Genomic DNA, 25,198 nt, shown 5'->3' on the forward strand with positions numbered 1-25,198 from the left:
TCTGTCTCTCTCACTCTCCCTCACTCTCCCTTATCTATCTAGCTTCTATTTTTTTTCTTACTGTATTTCATAATCATACTAATTTTTTGGAAAAACCATGCTGTGTGGTTGGGACAGCGCGTTAATTTGAAGTGATATAAACGTTTTAATATAGGCCTACGTGTGACTTTGTACATGTTGTGGAACGCTTAAACCAAGTTTGTGTTGATTGCTTATGTGATGTAGTGGTGTTGTGTGTGGCCATGGTATACGGTGTACATATATCATTTGTCATAATAACTGTGACCCTAATCATGACATTTATAGGCGACTATTTAAAGTCGATTTCAATTCCGATCCTTAAAGGCCCCCGTCCACACATCCTTGGCAAAGCAGCGTTAGTAATTTAAACGCTCTATATATTCTTAGTATGTACATTATGCGATTGAGATATTAGTAGAAGTAATGTACAAGTATAAATCTGCTGGTTCACGATCATCCAAAATTTCAACAATACACTTTAATTTCTTAGCAAGTAACTTCCAGGAGATGAAGCTACTGACCTATTTCTTGGTGATAATCAATTAAGATATTTGTATGAAGATATTTATGAACAGAAAGTGGTATTGAGCGCTATATAAAAAACCGGATTATTATTATTATTATTAATCGTTTTGAAACAATATACGCTGGTATTATTATGTTGAAATTAAGCATTTGTTTTCATGTAAAAATTACCTCCTCTCTTGAAACCTTTGTAAATCATTACGCCTGTTTGTAACATTAATTAGATAAAATGTCAAGTAATTATGTTTGACGTAAACATGGATTTTGATTAATCTCCAATTAAATACTCTTTCCAAAGCTTATAAGTCTACTTTGGTGATTAAAAACAGTACATTTATCCTGTTCTGATATAATTGTAATACGCGCTTTATAAAAACTGAGTATTATTATTATTATAATTATAATTATTATATGATTACAAGATCACAACTATTACAGTATTATTACTGTTGTCATAGTCAATTAACGTGTAACCTTTGATTTTCTAGCGTTTTTTTCTTTATCATTATTGATGTGGATTTAACTATCATGTTTTTTCGTCGTTGCAACTTGAATACGTTCATGTATGATCCGTCCTGCCTCCCATAAAGAGCGTGACAAAAACCGTTCTTGGACAATTACTCTCTGACATACCAACTTCGGGCAATTATCCCCAACATCGACCGGGCCACTGGGACGATAACATGAGGATAATAACCCCTATATAGAAAAATCCCCAACAAATAGTGACTACCTAGTCGAGAAGTATCCAGATATAAATGAAGATATACATGACAATTAGAAATAGATGTCAATGTAAAAATAAACGTGAATTATACAATCAAATTGTTAATGAGTGTATATAGGAGACACAAATGAAAGTATCAAAGAACTATAGAAGAATAAATAAGTAAAACAAACATTCTCGTAAGTAATGCAAAATATGGGAGGGGGGTGGGAGGACACAAACAATGAAATATATTATCCTCGGCCCCGTTTTATAAAGAGTTGATGTGAATCTTAATTATTCACATAAGAGATAGGGGACTGCAAACTCGCGATTGATTTGGATCAATGGCAAATCTCTATAAGACGGGGCCTTGAAATATGTGTCTTATTTTATATTGCCGTGCCTTATCGTGTGTTTATGTCTTCCATGGTGTGTAACAAAAAACGATAAATGCAGTGTATGATGTGTATCATTTCAGATCTGTACTCGATATTTTAGTAGTTGTAGTCAGTTTGAAACATGTATATTTGTGTGTATTATGTAAATATAACAATACGTGAGATTATGCCAAAGACATCTAATTGTTTTGTACGATGGTGTAGATTATTACTTCGGCCGAGTGAAACATTTATGGTCACCGCAGCCACTCAGAACAGCAGCTTAAACATTTCTTGCCACATGTGTATTATATTGAAGGAGTAATTCCCCAGTTCGCAAGGTGTAATTACTTGCTATATTTATTTGAAATTATATAGATATAGAATATAAATAATATACACAAAACGCATAGAATAGTTCCAATTAGCATATTGAAAATATAGTTATGCAGTCAATCATAGACTTAATATACGGTTATTACCTTGAATTGATCATTGTGCACAGAAGAAGAGTATTTCTTTGGCAAACCAATCTACTACGAACAGGTTGAACGTAACTATCATCATCGGCTTGCAGATTAAGTGTGACACAATTGCTGAATTATTGTGTGTTATTTAAAGAGTTAAATCCTGTCAACGATCAGTGCTTATTATTTATTGTATCGATGTATTTACATATGTGAGAACACGATTCCCTTCATTAGCAAGTTTATGAGACCATCGTAGATATTAGACTTTCAGATTTTAGTACAAATGCACGTGGTCATGTTGTTCCTCTGTTTTAGGAGCAAATGATTTGTTTGTAAGTCAGGAAAATGCGGAAAGCTCTACCTGAAATTATCTCATTATTCTGCATGTATTCGACATTCCTTTGTAACAGCATATTATCCTGAAGAAGATACATTAGTGATCATATTCTTAGTTATGCATTTATGGACTATACAATGAACGGAGTGAAGAAAATCTGTTACATTGTTTATCAGATTTTTGTTAACTTAGCTCATTTTGATCAAAGAATTAACCCACGAATTATTGCTCGTTTGCAGTGCGATTTTTTTTCTTTCAATGTGGATATTTAACTTGCTGTTAGTTGCTCTTGTTTTATTTGAATATTGTTTTGCTAGATATGAACCCGTGATAAGTGTATATGCATGTCTTTTTATTCGTATATGAAATGATATGAACCATGATGTAATCATCACTGAAATGAAATGTTGTGGTATAAATGTTTTTTTGATTACACAATCTGTGGCATCGTTTCTCATTTTGACGTCAATATTATACGCCTAATAACGGGCGGATTTCGTATGAAATGTCGATGTGAAATAATGATGTGAAAAATGGCGACATTTATATACACTACATGAAGATCATACAAAAGATCTGTATAATGTACAGCTTGAATGACGGAATGAGATGGAATGATTGAGAATGGCAGGACAGGAACATTTGTGAGAAAATAAAAGGTTGAAAGCAAAACGGACAGGGGATAATGATAGGGAGAAAGAGATGATTAGAAGAAATGGGAGGACTTTGGAAACGGGACCTAATAAGTGTGTTTGCCAATAATAAAACGATAGAGAACAAAAGAAGGTGGAGATTGAATGACATGTTGAAAAAGACAAAGACAAAGAAATTTAGAGTAAATAATAAGGGGAAGAGAGATAGATATAATATATATATAACGTGGACTAGCTAGGATGGACTAAAATAAATTGGACAACAGGAAGAGAGAAAAGGAGGATTGTCGGCATGTGGCATCCGCAGAATAATGCACATGTAGACCTGTATATCACTTTCTTTTCTTAATATATTTAGCACGAGAAAAAATAAAGACCGATGTGTTCTAAACATTGAATTGATACAAGCGTATTCATCAAGAGAAGATTCACGGTGAAACTGAGAATACACGTAGGCCTACTTTTAAAAAGAAAGGTTTGCATTCTAGAAAAATATAATTTCCACAACTACAATCATCAAAATGAAGAGGAAACACATTTTTGTTATAATCCGGTTTGTCTTCAAAACATGGACTTCTGTATCCGTGCTTCAAATTCAGAGTAAAAAATGAACAGAAATGACAAGAATCAAACCAAGGAATTTCAGCAATCCAGACATTTTACACTTGTCAAATAATCGGCTCTCTCATGACCACTTTCGGACGAATCATAAAATTAACACAACACCATGTATACAGACAGACCTCTTTTCGTCACATCAATAGTTTCACGACAAACTTCATTTGTTGTTAATACATGTATAGGACAAGTGTCAATTGTTCCTGTATCAAGAGAGACATGTATAAAGACAAACAACATTCAGAAAGCACTTCACTTCATTCACCTCCTACAGTGCACATCCATTCATACATAACATTACACATCTCTTATATTTCACTAAATATTTCTTCTTCCCAAACTAGCCAATCGTATGATATCAGAATAAAAATGCAAAGGACTCCCTAATTTTTTTTCTTTTCATATTTTATTTCAAGCAATTTTCCAATGCTTGTTATACTGTTCTGTATAGGAAATGAAACAATATAATGCAAATCATCATTTGATATTGATTTCATATTAAGTACATACCCCACCCCCCCCCCCCCAACAAAAAACAAAAAATAACGTAAAAATACGACTGTTACACGTGGCCTTGCAACAAAAATGGTCAGAGTGGGTTGTAAAAAAAAAATGATAATAATATAAAAATAGAATTTGAAACCCTTAGACCTACATGTATTATGCATTTCCCTGGATATACCATTGTTCATAACATATTTGTTTATTGGTCAAAATGAAATGTTTTAATATTATATACATATGCTATTCCTTTTTAATATAGCAATTCATTGTTTGCAATTTATAAACAATTTACTCAACTACCGGGATCATATATCATAACTTTGATAGTAGACATAAATTCAAAACCTCTCAATAAACTTACTAATAAGCGTCAACATTATGTGGAATTGCATACTAAACTTGTTAGCACAGTCCAATGACCATGCAGGCAATAAATAATCAATTAAAAATTTAAATGATTATCATAGTGTGTCATCTACAGCATATATCTGATTTATTGTAAATAATTACACATTCTTCCCAAAATCTTTCCTTGAATAGCTTGTATATTTCAGTTTCAAGTTTCATGAACCAGAATTCTAAAATCTTCAGGAAATTCTAACAAAATCCACAAGATTGCAAAATTCCAGTTACACCCCATGGACGAGGCAGACAGCATAATGTATAAATAATCAAGTTAGTCTTGTGTGTAATGATCTACAACCCGAGGGTCAAATGTAGACACAGCGCACCAACAAGGAACTGTACACTCAAATTTGGAGTTGGTCAAGTTAATACAAAAAAGCAGAAGACTTGAAAGTTTCTGTGCAGCAATACCAAGGAAAATATGACAACCATTACAATATTTGGTAGCATGCAAAGCATGAACAAAAGGTGTGTAAATGCTTATTTTTAAGGCCTTTATTTGCATCTTCACATTCAAAATGTAAGTGAAGATGCAAGCAGAAGCCTAGATAATGCAACTGCCAGTTTCATGTATTCTGTCAAATGATTATGCATCCTCAATTTTGCTATTCAATTCATGTATTCCACCAAATTATTCGGCATCCTCAATTTGGTATTCAAATCAGATCAGCTGCGATCAGCTATTACATTGTCTGCACATCAACAGAGATTACTATATGTCATAATATATTCCTTTAAGTAACCAATGTAAACAACTGGTGTTTCAATGAACATAAAAACACAATATTCTAAGATTTTAACATCTAAATGTACATGCACCAAGAAGTAAACCCGACTCATATTATGTATACAGAATAATCATTGAGGACGTCTTCAATAATGTGTATTTCATCAAGTAAAACAAAAATCCTCATAATCTATTGATAAAGATGGATTCTAATACAGGTATATAGCCATTTTTAGGGAAGGTACACGAGATACAGGTACTTGGAAGAAGGGAAAATGTACACTGTACCAGAAGACATAATATGGTCAAACCTAGATATTTCTTTTGCCTGTATTGTGAAAACTTAGTAATGATGACCTGCCAAGTTAATGTCAATATGTATTTACATTTCCATATTACTTGTACATTTACACCGTACATGCATTCAATAATTTGTCCATCACAATTTTACTTCCACCGACCATTCCCTCATGTTCTTCTCTCTCTCTCTCAATGGACTTGGACCTTCACCTATCTACACCTAGCGACATTGCAAATCATCTTCAATCACGAGATACAGCTACATGGCATTGTAACAGTGATTTCACAAGCTTACCCGATACTTTACCTGTGACTTCTTTCTACCTACTAACCTTTTCTTCACATAGTCACAGACATTCCAAGACATCACTAATCATGAGGTAAAATAGACTAGAGTAATCTACAGAAATATGTGACACCTTGAAATAACAAGAGTCTTGAAAGTGTCTGTGAGCTTCTCTTAAATGCATCTCTATTTTCCTCTCTCTCTCTCTTTTGCTTATTCACTCTTTCCCTCTTTTCACTTATTAGTCATATATTTAGTATATATATCTCTCTTATTCATAAATGTATTTCGCCTCTTATTTTTGTATCTACCCTGCAACCCCTCCCCCTCTCTCTCTCTCTCTCTCTCTCTCTTGCTTATTCACTCTTTCCCTCTTTTCACTTTTTATTAGTCTTATCTTTAGTATATCTCTCTCTTAAATGTATCTCACCTCTAATTTTTTATCTACCCTGCAACCCCTCCCTTTCTTTCTTTCTCTCTCTCTCTCTCCCCTTCTTCCCTCCCTTCATCTTTCTCACCCCCCCCCCCCCTCCTTCCCCTCGTTCCATTGTTTATTCCCTCTCTATGCTTCTAAAAACCCTTCTTGCCTCCAGTCCTCCTCTTCTCGATGTACTTCTGCTGAACCATGCTGACCATACTAATACCTATACTGAGACGGAGGAGATCTGGATCTTGATCTGCTTCTCGACTTGCGATACTTTGACCTAGAAGGAGGGGAATGATGATAACCTACAAAGAGAGGGGAGCAAAGATAAAACAAAACAAAGTTTAGAATTAAGTTATTTGGGGGGCACATATGCAGGAATATGGCACTGGCATACAATAGTCTGTAATGGAGAGAAATTTGACACATATCAGTAATTTTTCAAATTGACATGGAAATGAAGTAAATGTAGTATGAAGATTGAATGATCGTTCAATCTTCATGTGAATAAAAGGTACACCAGTAAAAAAAAGACTTCTGCTCTGAGGACAGTAACATTACCACCAACATACATGTATTGCTGAATCCTGTTGATTATAACAAGATGAACTAAAAATAACCGCCAAAGATTCTCTTCCCTCCAACATACACTAGGATGAGTTCATAAAGAGTTTTGAAATTTGTGAAGTGAAAATGCTGTTTTTGATATCAACTGAAAGCAGTTGCGTCAACATGTAACTAGCCAAGTGCTTTAATGACCTCATGCTAGTACAACCTGTAGGGTCCAGGAAAGAAAAATATATGAAGTGCCATCACACTTGACATGCACACATTGCGTGAGGCAGAGTTATCTATATAACAGTGTCTCTGTCATTTTCTTTTTACCCAATCAATGTTTAGAAGAGCAATGAGTCACTGTATTATATCATACTGGTGGATACTTTTTGTTTTTCTTTTAGATATCCCTGACTCCAGCAATTGGCAGAAATAATTCTTTTTAAATGAGAATTTGCCAAGCTAACCCCAACCTTCAAAGTGCACAATGTTTTACAATGGACTTCCTATCCCTTTTCAAATGGAGATGCAGACAGTACTCCACTAGGACTCCCTATCTTTCTTGCAAGCCTTTGTCCAATCCATGGCAATGGTAAAAAGCCTGATTCAGTATTTTCCATGTGTTTTATTTGTATATGTTTGCTTTCTCTTAAGTACACACAGATGCACTGTACTGCACTTCTGCACCCAAATGTTTTCATGCAAGTATTTTGTCCAATCCATGGAAATCTTAACATGCCTACTCTACTCTTTTCCCAGGTTTTTTTCCCCCTCTCTCTTTCTTTCCAAAGTGTAATACAGCACTTTCTACTCTCAAATTTTTCTTTGCAAGTGAGGCCCATGTCCTGGTGTCCAACTTTGAACAGTTTGAAAAAGAAAAAAGACAAATGGCCCTACTGCGTCTTGGTGGTGGGGAATAGGAACGACTCCTTGATCGTGAACGAGATTTAGAGCGCCTCCAACCATACTCCTCTCGGTCCTTTTCTTTCTTCTCCCTCTCCCTCATGCGCATCTTCCTGGCTTGCTCTTTGAGTACATGGTCTCGATCCTGCAGAGTGGATAGAGCAATGATCCATCATTAGGATACGTGAAGAATACATGTATCATCATCATTCAATTCATTATACAGAAACTGGGTCAAACAGGATTGCATCACCAAAATTGAAATTTGAAACATTCATCAGGTTTAGTGTTTTCCAACTTGTAAATACCAAAGGTGTTTTTGAAGTGTATTTACGGTGTCTGTACAGAGCCTTTAAGACGTCTGGAATATGTCTACAAGATGTCTTGCAAGTGCCTTTGAGGTACCTTCAAGGTGTCTTTGGGTGTCTTCCAGGTTTTGTTGTGCAAAAACACTCTCCCTATTCAATCATTTAATCAAGAAGAGAAAAGGTTTACCTCTTGTTCCAAAATCTTTGTATTTTTCTTGTTGTACTCTTTGACCTTATCCGCTTTATCTGTAAGAAAGAAGATTAAGAGGTAATATTATTAAGAAAATATGGTATTGATATTGAGAAGTAATAAAAGCAGAGTCAGAGGAGAAGATCATAGCCCTGTGATTCAAGTGCATACAGCCTGATGGAGAGAAACTTTCGACTGCCCGTTGTGCCAGGACAGGAACTTAATTCTAAAAAAATTCCAAGGTCAAAAGCAAATGTCTCAAAGACATTCACTAACAGCTTTTCTAGGGAATCTGATGTCATTTAGAATTTAACTAATAGAAGTTATTAGTCACAGATAGTGTGCTTCACTATTGTGATTGACAGATCTTACATAACGAGGCACAATTTTAGAAGAACTGTCCTGCAGGAAAATTCATTAACATTGATTCCCCACCCAAACCATGACCGAATGCTTTGCGAACTCTGGAAGCAAGTTCTGGGTAATTTCCCAGTTTGCAAATTTTTGTCACACATCCATCAAGTCTGGTGAAAGCAAACTGATGCATTGTACATGGAATCTCCTCAGATCTGACATTACATTTGCAAAATTATGAAATCATGCATTCAATATTTTGTCCTGAATATCTGCTGGTGAGTCGAGGCATATAAAATAGAAACAGTTGGATTGAGAAAAAGAAATCTAAGGAAGTGCAATTGATACAGATAGAGAGAAACAAACAGTGTAAAATGAAAGAAATGAGAGAAAGGGAAAAGAACCGAGACAGAAAAATGGGGGAGAAAGGCAACAGCATAATTTTATCGTGACTTTTTTTGTACATTAGTACAGGTTATACTGTAAACTTCATTATGGAATTCAACAGAAGAAAAAAGGGACTTGCATAGCACTACACAAAGTATCACATATGGCAAGATGGATGTCATTTGCTCAATGTTGCCCACTAACTACCTTGCAAAATTCAGAGACGTGCTATGAAATAAATACAGAATCTGATTATATAAACAAAATAATAACTACATGATTTGTGCTCTGTTATGCGGCCCTTGCCACTGAATCAGATCGGATTCGATTTATTTTCAAAATTGCCCAAGCAGGATCATACTTAACAATAAAAATATTACACAACTTCACACCATGCAAGGTTATAGCATTCTGCATGGTTACAAGGTTTTACAACAGAGGTTTTTGTTTAAGGTTAACATTTTTATTGGCCTATTTTAAGAGACATGGACATTCTTATAAAGTGAATAAAAGCATGAAGTATGAAGGATAACGTTAGTTGATAATTCTATTCTACGATAATGGGCCATAACCAATCAATGTACTTGATATATTCATTAGCAATACCCAATGACATGAAAGAAGATGAAAGTTGGAGAGATGGAAGGAACCAGACCAACAACAAAAAAACTAGGCATATAGCAACAGAATAGAGAGACTGGCACAGAGATAGAAGATATTGCATAACGAGATGAGCTGATAAAGAAAACCAGGCATTTTGATTCAGTAAAAGATTTGAGCCAGTAAAAGAAGAGATGGAGGGAAGGAGGCGGAAAAGATGGAGGAAAGGAGGAGGAAAATATAAAGGGAGAGGGAAGAGATAGACACACAAACACATCCTCACACATAGACAGTCAGGGGATGGCAGAGTTAGGTATACCACAATTACATCTTACATCCACAAGTATACACCCTTACACAAATGAGGTGGGGAACATATCAAAAGACCATGCTAATAACAAGATTGAGTCCATTCCTGCATTCATACAAACCAGTGTGTAGCTTGTTTCTGGGTATACAGGTAGATCTGGAGGTGATTGGCAAAACTTAGACGTTCTAATTACTTACGTTGTTTGTTTAGGGCCTTCTGCATTTTCAGTTTCAGTTTCTCACGCTGAGTCAGTTTGGGCTGTGGAATGCAGCAACATTGGTTAATACAACATATTCCATTTCAAAACTTAGGTAACCCCTAAAATGTTTCTTCATATGCTAGCTGGTCAAGACTATGGCTAAAAGATCTTGTGCTGAAATAGTTTTCTTCTCTATCATATATTCTTCTACTTCTATATCATATATGCACCCCTTATAAATCCTCTCCTTAGAAACAATGAAATATCAATTATTGCTGAAGATTGGTCCAGACATTGTATGGATGCTACAATTTCTTTTGTTCAATATTGGTCAACATTATATGCTTATCTGATACCAAAATAAATTTACATTCTCTCTGTTGTCATGATTTACATTTTAAATTCCATTAAATTAGTATCAGCGTAGGGTGTTTCTGCAATGTTTGTAATACAAAACATAAAACAAAATTTAGAAAATTAATACTACTACTAATAATACATAATAATAATAAAACCTACCACCTTGGCATCAATTAGTTACATTTATATGAAGAAAATAAGGCTGAAGCAGGATTTGAACTTGCGACCTTCGGGGGTAACACCCCCCCCCCCCCCATGCCCTATCAACTGAGCTATTCTAGCCCCATGTTGGTGATTCACTGTTCAGCAAAATAAAAACGAAAGTTGAATGCATTTGACAACTGCGTTCCAATCGTCTAAAGATATCAAAGATATCAAATGTGAAAGTCTTTCCTTACTTTCCATGTAAAATCATACTCAGTATTGAAATAATCGGTTGATATAAATACAAAGTTATGACACATTTCTTTTTTAATATGGCTTGTGAATGCCAGAATGGGAAAGTAAAATTCATCCAGGTTTATATGCATTGAATATAGGGATGCTTTACCGAAGAATTCTTTACGGAGAGATGATTATTTTGCCGTTTTGAGATTGACTGCACATTTTGTATCTTTTAAATTGTACTTGTAGATCATGCAGTCAATCTTTAACACTGAGGAAAGACAGAAGATCTTAAGAACTCTGAATTTATCATACCTTATTTTCCCAATATTATATTTTAAAATGGTTCTCAAGCAAGAATCTCAGAAAAGGTATTTAAGATGGCAAATAAAATCTTAATTTTAAGCCAAACTCTCATATAAGTCTCTTCATTAAGTATTGCCTCAGAGCACTTTTGTCAATATATATGATGGGGGATATTTGTTAGCTATATATACTGACTTTGTTGGGGGTAGAAGCTGCTTTTGCTTTTGCTTTAGCAATACTTTTCTCTTCACTTTCTTGCCTGCAAAGAAAGAAAAAAGGGAAGAAAAATGATGCGAGATGTCATAAAAATGAATATACACACTTTTTCTTCTTGAGTATTCTTGTAGCATAAATTTTTATATAGTTATAACATAAATATGTATAATTGCAATGGAAAAAATTTAGTCACTTGTAAGAGAGCATGTCCAAGGTATGTGCCATACGTTACCAGGCATTACTGAAATATATCATAGAATAATGTACATCAATTGAAATTAAAAAATACATGTATGCTATTTGATGTTTTGTCAGATTCAAGTTCTAGCTTGATGCAGTCATGAGAAATACTGTAAACTTAGATATGGTTGGTAGCGTATTAGACAAAATAGCTTGGACTTGGCAACATCCATCTGTAGTGATAAATATAACCAATCACTGAAATATATGTAGAAGAAATAATAAATCATTCAAGATCATGGGTTCTGGTAACGATATGACGTTAAATTGTACAGAGTCAAAGACAAGGGAGAAATTAAGAAAACATGCTAGTCGTCCTGACCATTTTCACGACACAGTTTAGTTTGTGTAAACACGACTTGTGCTTTTTTAGACCTGTTCACATGATCAACTCCTCTATGGCACAGTTAATAAATCAGAGTTACAGCAATTTAAGCCGGTTTCCCTCAAATGAAATTTCCAGAAGTCATAAATAACCCTTAACTTAACTTGGACTCTATCTTACCTTAAAGAGCTCAGAGTAGACATCATAGCATAGCGTTGTGGAGGGGGAGATTTGCTTCTTGACCTTGATCTTGACCTGGATCTTGACCTGGATCTTGACCTTGATCTACGATGATAGGGCTGATGGCCGCTGCGTGAAGTTGACCTTGAGCGCGAGCGTGGGCTTCGCTGATAACTGTAAGAATGCCGCCTATCCCTAGAACCAGACCGCGACCTCCAATTTCGGTCACGTGATCTGGAGCGAGACCTGGAGTCACTTCTAGAGCGTGCCCCTCGTCTGTATCTGGAGGAGGCATTTGAATCGGAAGGAGATCTCCCTCTGTGCCGGTGGTCGTCATACCTGTAGGAGCTGCCTCTGTCTCTTGATCGGGATCGTGAGCGAGATCGGGATCGTGTGGAAGACCTTCGTGAATCCTTGTGCCTGAAAGAAGGCAAAAATTACTGTGACAGGTTTCGCTCTTACAGTTTGACATCAGCTTCTATTGTATAGGTAAACATGTACACACAGATACAACAGTGTAATAACCAAGTAAAGGGCTTTTGTCATTATTTTTCGGTACTAGCAATGAAAGTATATAACCAATTTTAAAAAGCAAAGAATTATCAAGTATGTGATGCTCCTTAGCAATACTTACCTTCTCTCTCTCTCTGAAACGTCAATACAAAATCACATATATCACATTACGTAATTCATTAAATACACATACACAACAGGCATATATCCTTGTCTGTAACTTATAAACCTGTAAAATAATTTTACCCCAGGAACCAAAATTGAAAATACCATACTGCCTTGAGTAAAGACACCAAAATCAATCCTCATTTTGAACGACATCATACTTCAAAAGAAAAATCAAGTGGTATTCAATACATCAGGAGTGCTTTCTTCTTGTATTTTTTTATTTTTTTTTAAAATTATTTTTTTTTTATTATTTTTTTTTTGGGGGGGATATATAATTTTGCTTTTGTTCTATCAGATTATATCTTTTTGTTTAAATCTCTCAATCTCTCTTTTGCCAAGAAGAAGTTCAAATGGAATGAGACCGACCATGACTTGGAGTGTGAGTCAGTGCTACGAGTGAGTGATGAAGAGGAGAAGCCTGGACGGTTTTTTGAAGAAGAAGAGGATGACGGAGCAGACGTTGACTTCTTGTCTTTGTTTGCTTTGCTATTGCTGCTGTCGTTGTCGTCTTCTTCGCCTCCGAAGCTGGTGATGAAGGTGACCTTGCCCGGTTGCTCTGGGGAGTTGTCACGGCTACTGGAGGATGACCTGGAAGAGCTCCTACCTGGATAAGGGTCGTAGGTCGGACTACCACGTGCAGCATAGCTGATGAGAAATAAACACATGGGTGTTTAGAATGATCACAAATATAGCTCACTGCTGTCATGGTTATCTACACAAAGTTAAATTTTCTTTTATTTCTTGACAAGTTTAAGGTCATTTACATCACAACCAAATATTATTCTAATTTTATAATACACTTAACTTGAATTTTATTTTCCTTTCTTAACAAATGACATGTAATAGATGTCAGAGGGGCTAGTATCAAATTTAATCCTATTATGTGTATAATGTACATGGGTGGGCTTATATCACTTTTATTGCTGATAAGTACACAGCTCAATTTTACTTTCCTATCATAACAATTGCAAGAATATTTATATCAGAGGCTCTAGTTGGACAGTCTGGAATATCTCAAGTCTTTATTTCACAAGGATATACTATACAGCCCCAAACCAGGCAATATTCTGCTCTGATATTCAAGCCAAGTTACCTTGGTGGACTATTTCCAGCAGTCTTCCTTTCCCGAAGCTTTCTCTCAATGATAGCTCTTCTCTCTCTGCGAGATTTCCTTCCCTGTGACAATGCAGGAGAGAAATAATAAAACAATGCTGATATGATTCACTCAAAGGTAACTGCACATTTTGTAAGACCAAAACCTCTGAACTTCGGTCTGACGATACATGTAATGAGAAAAATTACTTCATTGCATAATAGGAACGTTTCAAGTTGGCAGCAAAACAATGTTAATATATTTTAAACCACATATCATAATTTCATTGTGTAAATATTGTTGCATTTAAAAAAATTGAATCTCATAATTTTTTCTCAACTTCAAAGGAATAATTTACAAATACTATATACAGATCTGAGCAAAATTTGTCCTGCTCTTATAATTACAGCCTAAAACCGTCATATCTTGAATTGAAAAGGCTCTGAATACGTAACATTTTGATGATGGTATTGCATACACAATTATATTGTTTCACTTTTATCTGTAATGAGTGAAAACAATAATCAACCAGCTACAGAGAAATATGACAAGATCAAATCAAAATTTGGATACATTGAAACTTACAGAAAACATGGCTTTTTCTTCCTCATCCTCTTTGGCTTGCCTCATGTCATCAGCTTCAATCTTTTCTTTATTAAGCATTCTGAAACCAGCAAAAAAGGATGAAATACATATACATTTAATTTGGTACTCATAAAAAGCGGAAAAGAAATTAGTGTAGGTTCAAACCATATGTACAGAGAGCTAGTGCACTGGTGTATTGAGTGCAAAGTGTTAATTTCATTTCTATTTTTTAAAAACAAATTCTCTTCAATTCTGAAAGTAAACAAAGAAACAATAGAAAACATGTTCTCATGAAATCAATTTCTTTTCCATCTGATTCACTAAATTTAACTATCACTTATCTATAACAAAGTCTATAAAGTAAATGTCAAATTAAAAAAAAAAACCCTCTTTTGTCTTTCTAAGTCAACTGAGGCATGTCTAAAGTATGAACTCTAGTCAATGGAGAGGGGGAAAAAAACAAATGATGCTCACTTTATGAATGCCTCTGGAGCCATACCATACTTTTCTCCAACCACATTGAGTTGAGTCTTGCTTTCCTTTGTCAACTCTTCTACATCAATGACAACATCTGCATTATGAAGAGACAAGGTGAACGATGAGAAATCAATATATCTTGGCATCAAAACACAAGTTATCCAAAATATTCATATTGCAAGATTAATGGCATGAATCGTAGGTGAAACACAAGAATGGCATACATGATTGTAAACTGCACACAAAAATGGTCATATAACTTCATTGTACTTATGCACACATACAGCTAACTAACAAGCACTTTCAACAATAAGAGCAACTATATGTGCTCAAAATTGCTGCAAACCTCCTACATATATTTGTTACATGTACTAAAGACTATATATGCATTGATAGTTATCCAAACATTCAGTGGTGGACACATGTAATTTAATGTCATTTCTGTTAACACATGTAAAAACTATCATTTCAAGGACAAAATATAGACAGTATGCACAAATAGGAAAACATAAAGAACAACAAAGTTTTCAACCTGTAGAGTAGAACTCCACCCACTTTGAGGTGCAAAAATCAATGATGCATGTGCTGACATTGCTCTTTGAGCAATTCACATAATCAACTATCCAAAAGTATTAGACAATGGCTCAAACCAAAAGAGATTTATCATTATCATAAATTTAAACTTCCATAAGCCTAGTACATGCATCTCCTCATATCCAATGGGCAAGCAAAAATATACTTGCTTATACATGTACCGTATACACATATTTTAGGGCATCGTGGAGGTTGAACGCATGTTTTCTAACTTCCTTCTGTGAATTGAAGCTAAACGTTACAGAAATGTTACCTAGATCAATCTCTGAGAAGCTGACATCAGAGTCACTGTCACTGTCAATGTCTTCCTCCTCTTCCTCCTTTGCAGCACTTTTGCCTTCCACGGATAGACTTGAGTTTTCACTCACATCATAAGTAAAACCTATGGCAGCTCTCATGGCAGATAACCTTCATCGTAAATGACAGATAATAGGTAATTTGTATGATCATTGATGTAATTTAAAATACATTTGTGTGTCATTGCTTTTTTTTTTTTAAATCGGTAGTATGGATATATTCTCAACTTCCACTTCAGAAACTCCTACCCAACATTAATCATTATGTATAAACTTATTTAGTAAGTAATTAAGTACATAATAAACAGGAAAGTCACTCTATGTGCTTTACTAGGTAAATACAACAAAAAGAGACCTGTAATAAAATTTCATGCTGACAACTTTCAACTCATGTTCTATAAAAGAAAAGCATGATGCACTATATTATGATAATGAAACAAATCAAATCATAATATATATCATATTGTAACTGCATGGATAAAACTCACTTTTCTTTCTCATCCCCTGGTCTTTTCTGAATATCCGGAAACATTTCCTCCACATGAATTTGATGAAGACATTGCTCCTCGGAAACTGCAGAATAGAGAAGATTTATCATGTTACATCATAATGCTGTGAGAACATTCAGAAATTGACAATGCTCATGTTTTTTTTTTTTACTATTATCTCTAATGTAAGATTGGAATACTTCTATCATTGTACTTACATTTTCATACCGACTTGAGATTTCCACAAAACCTTTCTTTAAATCAATCTTTAAATTAAAGATAATTCCGTGATCACACTTGAAAAATCCTGAAAATTCAATGTGCTTTTTGTGGCCACCAGTTTGATATGATTTTAGTTAATGCCTAAATAAACTTAATAATTAAGTGTGTTTTCGGACTACTACATGTACTACTGCCACCAACAAAAATGTGTTGTTCACCAATTCACTCAATCTCAGTACAATCAAAACTATATTTCAAATCAACTCTCTTTCATCATTGCTCACCATCTCCTATGAAAATTGACCATCATCTCCCCCTCCCCCTAAAAAAGTTACAACATCCAAATGAAAGAAATAGAATAAACTCTCTGTCCCTGCTATGATGGTGAGAACTGATCAACACCAGGGAGTGTTTCACAAAGATCCTAAGTTGAACTTATCTCTAAGTTGGTCTTAACAATTATGGAAAGCCGTAAGCATCTATGAAAATATTTTGTAAAAGTTATTTTTAAAAATGTTGATTCAAATCATTCAAATTTTCTAATATCATGGAGATTCCATGTTCTTGATGTGGAATTTATAAAAAGTCTAAAATACTTAATTTTCGCTTTTGAACATATATTTTTTTAAGGCTACTAATGGCTCTCCATAATTTTTAAGACCAACTTAGAGATAAGTTCAACTTAGGATCTTTGTGAAACACCCCCAAGTAATAATAGAGACATACTCTCAGCATGGTCATTGTGAACGAGAGTGCGATACCGCTCATAGTTGCATTTCTGTTCTTCTCTGATCTCATCCAGTGTGGGGAGTGATGGTGGTCGCTGGGGGATGTGATCCAAGTGAGCTCGCACATCAAAGCGATCAATCATGTGACTCGAATCACCCTGCCATGGCATCCTGGATGTGAGGAAACATAAAAGGGTTGAGTGTCATTCTTAGTTGACATTCACTGGAATTAAGACATGCAGCTCTAAGCTAAAACCCAACAGGTATTAAGTTAGAATTTATCAGAGGGCCTGAAAATCACCTAGAATGAGCTGTTTTGAACACAAAAAAAGCCTAAACTATGGTTTGAAAATAACTTGCAAAGGCTTGAATTTAGGCTATTGCCTGAAAACTGGCATCCCTGTAAGTTCATTTTGTCCTGTCTCAGACATGCCAATAGGCTCATTTACTGATTTGATATCATTGTCTATTCTGAATTATTATGGGGATCAATGATACACATGTGCCAAAGGGTGCATACATCACATGTACACATATAGCAGAAAACAATGACTAGAAAGTGCCTTGTAAAAGGCTCACATTTATTTGCATCTACCACAAAATGACCCAAAGTGTTTGAGTAACAGTTTAGGGAATTGGTAACATTGTTCAGATGAGAGAAAGTGGTGCTAAGGTAGTCCCTTCAATACTAGATGTACAATTAAAGATAATCTGAAAATTTGAGTGAAAACGGACCATTATTAATGATACAAATTGGGAAAAACTGATCTGATCGATTCCTTAATTCTCCCACCTATATTATTACAAATTACATTTTCGGTGAATGTAAAGCGTCACAAAGCAATAAATTGGCTCTACATACCATTACAGACTTTTAAGTGTTGAAAGATTTTTAATAGCCTGTTTTATGTGTTTTTTTCATGGAAAAATGGTTGGGAAAATTAAAAAATGGTTGGGAGAATTTACTGTTAATCACTGTTAGAGGGCATCGCACAGTGACGCCTTCAAAGAAAACCATAGATATCTTTGTGGTTTGAGAATTTTTTCAGGAATTTTTGCATGTCAGAGGGTTAGTACAGTAGAAGGTATATAATAAGTAAAATTTTGTACAAAAATTAAGCAATTTTTTCATCAACCTTCAACAATGTTACTGAGTCACTTTAACCTTTGGTTGTACATACATGGTAAGGGGACTCTCAGCTGCTGCAGCTACTGCTGGATCAAGATTAATCTTGGAAGCTCTGGCATGAATTCGTAGAAATTGAGTAGGGTCTAGTTTCTAAAATAAAGTAAGGAAAAAGGACATATAAGACAAAATTATGTGATGCATATGCCTAGTGTCAATAGCCTATTGAGATGCTTAGAGAATATTAACATGTTACAAGTTATCCCTAGTGTAGTAGTGGTTGTATTATGAATAAACCTATATAAAGACAGAGGGATCTTCTACATTACAGGAAATCAAGGGGACCAATGAAGGTATGTACATCAATATTAAACAGATGATTATATTTTTCAGGATTGTTTCTCTTTTGAAACAATAACAATATGATTAAGAAACAAGTGAAAATAATGTTTGAACGAAATGAGAGTCCTGGATTTCGTTGTATCTAAGGCACATGCACGGAGTTGGCTGATTTTAACAAACTCCCTGCACACGCGACTTTTTTTACACTCATTACTATCATCATATTCATAGTGTTTTGCAAGTATCAAATTGGCAATGTGAAAACAGTTTTTATTGTGTTGTCGTAAAACTCTCACAAAGTTCTACAAGTTGCGCTTAAGTAAAGTAGGCCCTCTCTCACTTAAATTTGAAGCCACACGAGCAGATCGGCCAATGAGTGATTTCAAGTTCGGTGTTGACAGCTGGTGTTGGTGTTGAGAGAACACCAACACCAGCTACAACACCGAACTTGAAATCAGGCTGGTGTTGGGATTGACCTCAGGAAATATGACGTATTTCCGCTAGTCTGTGTTGAGGGCTGGTGTTGAAAGTCGTCTGCTGAACAGAGTATCACGGTCGGTGTTGACGATTTACGTTGTAACAAATCAGTGTTTTAGTATTGGACGAAGGTTAAGCATTTTCTGTTGTACGAGCATGCGCTATAGCAATATGGTGCATCGTTGATTTAGCAATTATCAAACTGAAGGAAAATGAGCATAAATTACATATTTTGATCATGTTGGTGCAATTATCATGTTTCTTTTGGGGATATTACTTGTATAGTAGTGATCTAATCAGGAATAAGGGGTTATACTGAAGATTATATGTGAAGATTTTATGGGATTAGCAGAAATATTGTGTTGAAGTATTGTTTTACTAACGAGGACATAATTGTTCTTTTACACGTTTATGTATTGGGAAATTATTAGCATGACCAGGGTTGTGCATCTAGGGCTTTCCACTGCACTGTATCCGATACAGGCCAGCCTCACCGAGGCTGGCCTGATAGTTGGCCTGATAGTTGGCCTGATAGTTGGCCTGATAGTTGGCCTGGCCTAAGCCTCTAAGCTAAGTTTCACATAGTTTGCACTGTACTTGTACTGAGTTTACCCGATTGTTGAATGGATCGCAATAAAGACTTTCAACCTACACATCATGATTGGTTTGATTTCTTGGAGCAGTGAAACCAAGGGACGAGAACCTGTGACAAGTGTTGACAAGGGAAATTGATTGTTCGAAGGATGCTCAATTGATTGATGCTGTGAACGAGACGTTTAGGTGACCGATTGTAGTCGATGGACGAATGATTGTTGAGATACGTGTGAGCAGTTAATAACTCCAGCCATTAAGCTACGGGCATATATTTTGTCCAAACGGACGGAGAGCGCCTGGCCGACACGGGGCATCCTGACAAATATTCCGTGTCAAGCCAAGGTGGCGAATGCGTGTCCGCTACACATGGTGTCAGAAGTGGGATAGCTGATGGTGTGGAGTGGTCGAGCTGACGGAGCTGGGGGACGACGACAGTAGCACTAACGGAGTTGGGGGACCATGGGCAGTAAGTCTGACAGGCGTCACAAGCTGGTAGAGCTGACGGAGCTGGGGGACGACAGGCAGTAAGGCTGACGGCGTCACAGCTGGTTGAGCTGGGGGACGACGGGCAGTAGGTCTGACGATGTCACAAGCTGGTAGAGCTGACGGAGCTGGGGGACGACGGGCAGAAGGCCTGACGGCGTCACAAGCTGGTAGAGCTGACGGAGCTGGGGGACGACGAAGGGCAGTAGGTCGTACGGCGTCACAGCTGGTCGAGCTGATAAAGCTTGGGGGCGACGTGCAGTGAGACTGCCGCGTCACAGCTGGTCGAGCTGAAGGAGCTTGGGGACAACGGGCAGTAAGACTGACTGCGTCACAGCTGGTCGAGCTAACGGAGCTTGGGGACGACGGGAGGTAGCATTGACGGTGTTGCAGCTGGTCGAGTTGACGGAAGTGCGGAACGACAATGGAGAGAAAGAACAATGAGCCCAGGGATGCCTAGATCTAGAAGGAAAGGAAACGAACTAACTTTTGAACAGTTGAACACTTTTGGAAAAGAGCCATTTTGAACTGTCAGAAAAGACTTGGATTTTAGTTTTGATTTGTTTTGTTGTTGTTGCATAAGTTATAGATAAGTTAGCTTGGGGACCAAGCTTGGGAGGGAAGGGAATCGTGTAACAAATCAGTGTTTTAGTATTGGACGAAGGTTAAGCATTTTCTGTTGTACGAGCATGCGCTATAGCAATATGGTGCATCGTTGATTTAGCAATTATCAAACTGAAGGAAAATGAGCATAAATTACATATTTTGATCATGTTGGTGCAATTATCATGTTTCTTTTGGGGATATTACTTGTATAGTAGTGATCTAATCAGGAATAAGGGGTTATACTGAAGATTATATGTGAAGATTTTATGGGATTAGCAGAAATATTGTGTTGAAGTATTGTTTTACTAACGAGGACATAATTGTTCTTTTACACGTTTATGTATTGGGAAATTATTAGCATGACCAGGGTTGTGCATCTAGGGCTTTCCACTGCACTGTATCCGATACAGGCCAGCCTCACCGAGGCTGGCCTGATAGTTGGCCTGATAGTTGGCCTGATAGTTGGCCTGATAGTTGGCCTGGCCTAAGCCTCTAAGCTAAGTTTCACATAGTTTGCACTGTACTTGTACTGAGTTTACCCGATTGTTGAATGGATCGCAATAAAGACTTTCAACCTACACATCATGATTGGTTTGATTTCTTGGAGCAGTGAAACCAAGGGACGAGAACCTGTGACAAGTGTTGACAAGGGAAATTGATTGTTCGAAGGATGCTCAATTGATTGATGCTGTGAACGAGACGTTTAGGTGACCGATTGTAGTCGATGGACGAATGATTGTTGAGATACGTGTGAGCAGTTAATAACTCCAGCCATTAAGCTACGGGCATATATTTTGTCCAAACGGACGGAGAGCGCCTGGCCGACACGGGGCATCCTGACAAATATTCCGTGTCAAGCCAAGGTGGCGAATGCGTGTCCGCTACAACGTGTTATTTTCCCATTCACCAACACCAGCCCCTCGGGATTGGGAAATTCATGATTTCAAGTTCGGTGTTGGTGTTGCAGTATACCGCAGGTAACTATGCGGACATCTGGAACGAATCTCATGATCATGCCAAGGTAAAATTCAATTGTACAGTCAAAACGGCTGTAAATCCTGGGAGCTATTATGTATTTCAAGAGAAATGATATTTTATCTATTGATTTTTTAATATGACTTTACATTTGATATTCAACATGGTGTTATTTATTGGAATTTCTGAATGGATTATGCTTTTATCGCAAGACTTTTCGCCTGTAAAGTAGGACGTCACTCAGCGTTGATGCTGGTGTTGAGCTATCGATAACACGCGCGCACGTGTGATCGGTATCGTCCTTCTAAATTGACCGTCGGTGTTGGAGCTCGGTTTAGCAGCCTTTCCAAGCTCTCAACACCAACACCAACACCGAACGCACCGAACTTGAAATCACTCAATGAGAGCGCGTAAAATCAGTACTAACAGTTAGTAGAGGTCTAGGGTCTACTAGGTCTAGACTAGACCTAACTTAGTGCACAAACTGCACATCGCTCCAAGTTTTTTCGTGCACTAGACTAGATCTAGTCTAGTCTAGATCTACTGACCTGTTGTGAATTTTATTAAATTTGAGATTAGAACTAGATCTAGTATACGATACACAAAATAAAGTTCATCCCACCCCTACCGCCCCCTCTCCCATCCCCCCCCCCCCCCCCTGATGCGATGGCGATGGACGATGCAGCCTAGCCCCTAAGCAAACGGGGCGGAGGGCGGTGGAGTCCACCCTGTGCAGAGCCTAGGGATGGCAATCTCATCGAGATTGCTCCATCGTACACGACTACTTACGATCTTTTCATAATATTCTCGACGCCTCTCTGCCCTTTTCTTGTAATCTACCATCATTCCACGGATTAACCGTTCTTGTCTTCTTGCTTCGTGCCACATGTTGAATTCTATGGAGCTTCAAGGGAGCCGAAATAACTCTCAATAATCATCTGACAAGCGATTTAAGACAACTTTTTTTTACAAAGACAATCAAAAGCTCAGCTTGTCGCCGCCATCATAAAATCTTGTCATATCTCTACTTACTTTCCCAAATATAGTCGTAGATGGCGCTAAACTCTTCTTCCATATCATTATTCTCCAACTAGCAAGCTGTAGAGAAATCAAAAAAAGTTGAATATAAAAGGACAAATTGCCAAAACACTATAAAAAATGGAAAAATTTTACCCCTGAAGGCAGGGGAGCTGATTGTTTATATATAACTTTTTAAATTATTTTTTTAGTATCTGTTTTAATTATTTTTTAATTCCTGCTCACCCACTCACTTTCTAGCTCATCGATCCTGACACTAATCTATTATCGTTGTTTGCTTGTATTGTTAATTTTTTTTTTTTTAAATAACGGTATATATTTACAGAACTCCACTGATACAAGACCCTCATGTAATATTATAATAATATAATCTAGGAGTTGAAAAAAATGCACCATGTCATTCTATGTAAATATGACAAATTGGTGTTATGAAGCAGCACTTTCACCTTATATTTTTTGTTTATATAAGAAGATCTTTATTCAAATTGCTTATTTATATTGAACTAATTGATTTGCATAGAAGATGTGTTTAGGCTGTAAAAATTGTTCCTTTTCATAATATTGCATCCGAACATATTAATATGAAGTATTACCGTCACCTTTTCCTTTTTTATGTTGAAAAATCTAATCTTTCTCCCAACTTGCAGAATTGTACCACAATTTTTACAGGCTTGGTTGAATATGTACTATATTAGTTTGGATACTAAATGGAAGAAAAAATATGTCTGTGTTTATAATGTATGAGACAATCAGGGGTGGATCCAGAATAAACATAGTACATAGGAAATAAGCTCTCGAAATAAGCTCTCGAGCTTTCGTGGGTTATCCTGTTTAAGCTGACTTATTTTTGATCTGTTATTATTGTATATTGTTGTATGTTGGAAGCCGCTGTTGAATCAAAATCAAGTTTTAGTCTAGGGACGGATCCGGGGGGGGGGCACAGGAGGCACATGCCCCCCGGCCAAACAAAAATAATAAGTGCTCACTACCCCCCCCCCCCCACCGAGCGAATTTGCGGCCGACGCGATTTTCAAATTTTCGGGATCAAAAAAAAAAAATGTGCCCTATGACCCCCCCCCCCCCGCCACTTATTCAGCGGCTGGCTGAGTCGTTGCGATTTAGGGGGACCAAACAAAAGTTATATATATGTCCTATTAGCGGTAAGAGGACATATATATATATTTAGAGCACCGTTATTTTTTCTTTTTTTTTCAGGATCCCGAAAATTTGAAAAAAGCCGTCGGCCGCAAATTCGCTCGGTGGGGGGGGGGGGGGGGGGGAGGTAGTGAGCACTTATTATTTTTGTTTGTTTGTGCCCCCTGTGCCCCCCCCCCCTGGATCCGTCCCTATGTACTATGTTTATACTGGATTTGTACTTCATCAAAACTGCTCTTCAACAAATAACCTGTCAACCGCAGCCCTTATTGTTGATAATAGTTATGGATTTGAGATAGTCAAGAGAATCTCCTTACCTCTCTCTCTCTCTATCTCTCTCCTCTCTCTCTCTCTCTCTCTCTCTCTCTCTCTCGCTCTCTCTGTTTTTTAATTTTCAATTATTCGGAGGGGATGCTCATGTAGGCTACAACTAGTACTTGAGTACTAGGCCCATGCACACAATAACAAATTAGGTAATGAGCATCGATCGCCGATAATACTAGTATAATAATTAAAAGCAGTATAGCAGAAGGGCAAAGACAACAAAAGACTATGATAATCATCAAGTAGGCTATTCCAAAGGCGTAAAATCAGTAAATCAGCCATGTTTTGGTAATGTCATTGATATCAGAAAGTGTTAACATGTAGGAGCGAAATAATAGCGGTGAGGCAAAGTGGTCATATGGATGAGCCATCACTTCGAAATGTAAAGAAAATGTGGTTGATTCCCAGCTACTGCTTTATCTTTTTTTTATTCATTTTTAGTTTATAATATTTACTTGACAGAACTGAATGATGGGGGTAGTGAGAGTCAGTGAGAGAGAGAGAGAGAGAGAGAGAGAAAGAAAGATAGATAGAGAGGGAGAGAGGGGGCACTACCGTATAATAGATACAACTTGAAGAAGATCCAATCTTGATACCCCATAAAACAAAAAGCCAGTATTATGAGTAAAACGAGAAACTCGACCCACAATTTTATTGCCCCATGCTAAAAAAAAAAATTCCCCCTTCATGCAATTCCGCCTGTTATATCATAATCATTGTTTTCTAAAGCATACCGTACAA

The 25,198-nt window shown here is 36.7% G+C and overlaps 1 protein-coding gene and 1 long non-coding RNA gene across 3 annotated transcripts; both read right to left on the minus strand.

The window, feature by feature from the left end:
• Positions 1 to 4,097: 4,097 nt before the first annotated feature.
• LOC115929453 lies at positions 4,098 to 24,486 on the minus strand. Its single transcript, XR_004066503.1, has 2 exons — positions 24,451 to 24,486; positions 4,098 to 5,834 (listed from the first exon to the last, which is right to left on the minus strand). It is a non-coding gene; the product is annotated as an uncharacterized LOC115929453 (long non-coding RNA).
• Positions 4,742 to 22,957, minus strand: LOC575373 (CLK4-associating serine/arginine rich protein). 2 transcript variants are annotated; one of them, XM_775777.5, is made up of 15 exons: positions 22,730 to 22,934; positions 18,519 to 18,616; positions 17,336 to 17,508; positions 16,388 to 16,472; positions 15,857 to 16,011; positions 15,007 to 15,103; positions 14,533 to 14,611; positions 13,948 to 14,030; positions 13,221 to 13,499; positions 12,174 to 12,593; positions 11,408 to 11,471; positions 10,161 to 10,221; positions 8,310 to 8,368; positions 7,809 to 7,959; positions 4,742 to 6,661 (listed from the first exon to the last, which is right to left on the minus strand). In XM_775777.5, the coding sequence occupies exons 1-15, from the start codon at positions 22,826 to 22,828 to the stop codon at positions 6,570 to 6,572; spliced, it is 1,995 nt and encodes a 664-aa protein (XP_780870.4). In that variant the 5' UTR covers positions 22,829 to 22,934; the 3' UTR covers positions 4,742 to 6,569. The 2 variants fall into 2 exon arrangements, with proteins under 2 accessions (XP_780870.4, XP_011666173.2); XM_011667871.2 differs by lacking the exon at positions 4,742 to 6,661 and having other exon boundaries at positions 6,677 to 7,959; positions 22,730 to 22,957.
• Positions 24,487 to 25,198: the final 712 nt, after the last annotated feature.

This window comes from Strongylocentrotus purpuratus, unplaced genomic scaffold (genome assembly GCF_000002235.5).
Source record: "Strongylocentrotus purpuratus isolate Spur 01 unplaced genomic scaffold, Spur_5.0 spur5_scaffold_5, whole genome shotgun sequence".
Classification (NCBI taxonomy): domain Eukaryota; kingdom Metazoa; phylum Echinodermata; class Echinoidea; order Camarodonta; family Strongylocentrotidae; genus Strongylocentrotus; species Strongylocentrotus purpuratus.

Bases quoted from the DNA above. Each gene is read 5' to 3' on its own strand.
- LOC575373 (XM_011667871.2), bottom strand. From the start codon at position 22,828: ATGTGGCACGAAGCAAGAAGACAAGAACGGTTAATCCGTGGAATGATG. The intron at 15,104-15,856 runs GTAACATTTCTG...TTCATAATGCAG, and splicing joins CTTCTCAGAGATTGATCTAG to ATGTTGTCATTGATGTAGAA. The intron at 14,612-15,006 runs GTGAGCATCATT...TGCTGGTTTCAG, and splicing joins GCTCCAGAGGCATTCATAAA to AATGCTTAATAAAGAAAAGA.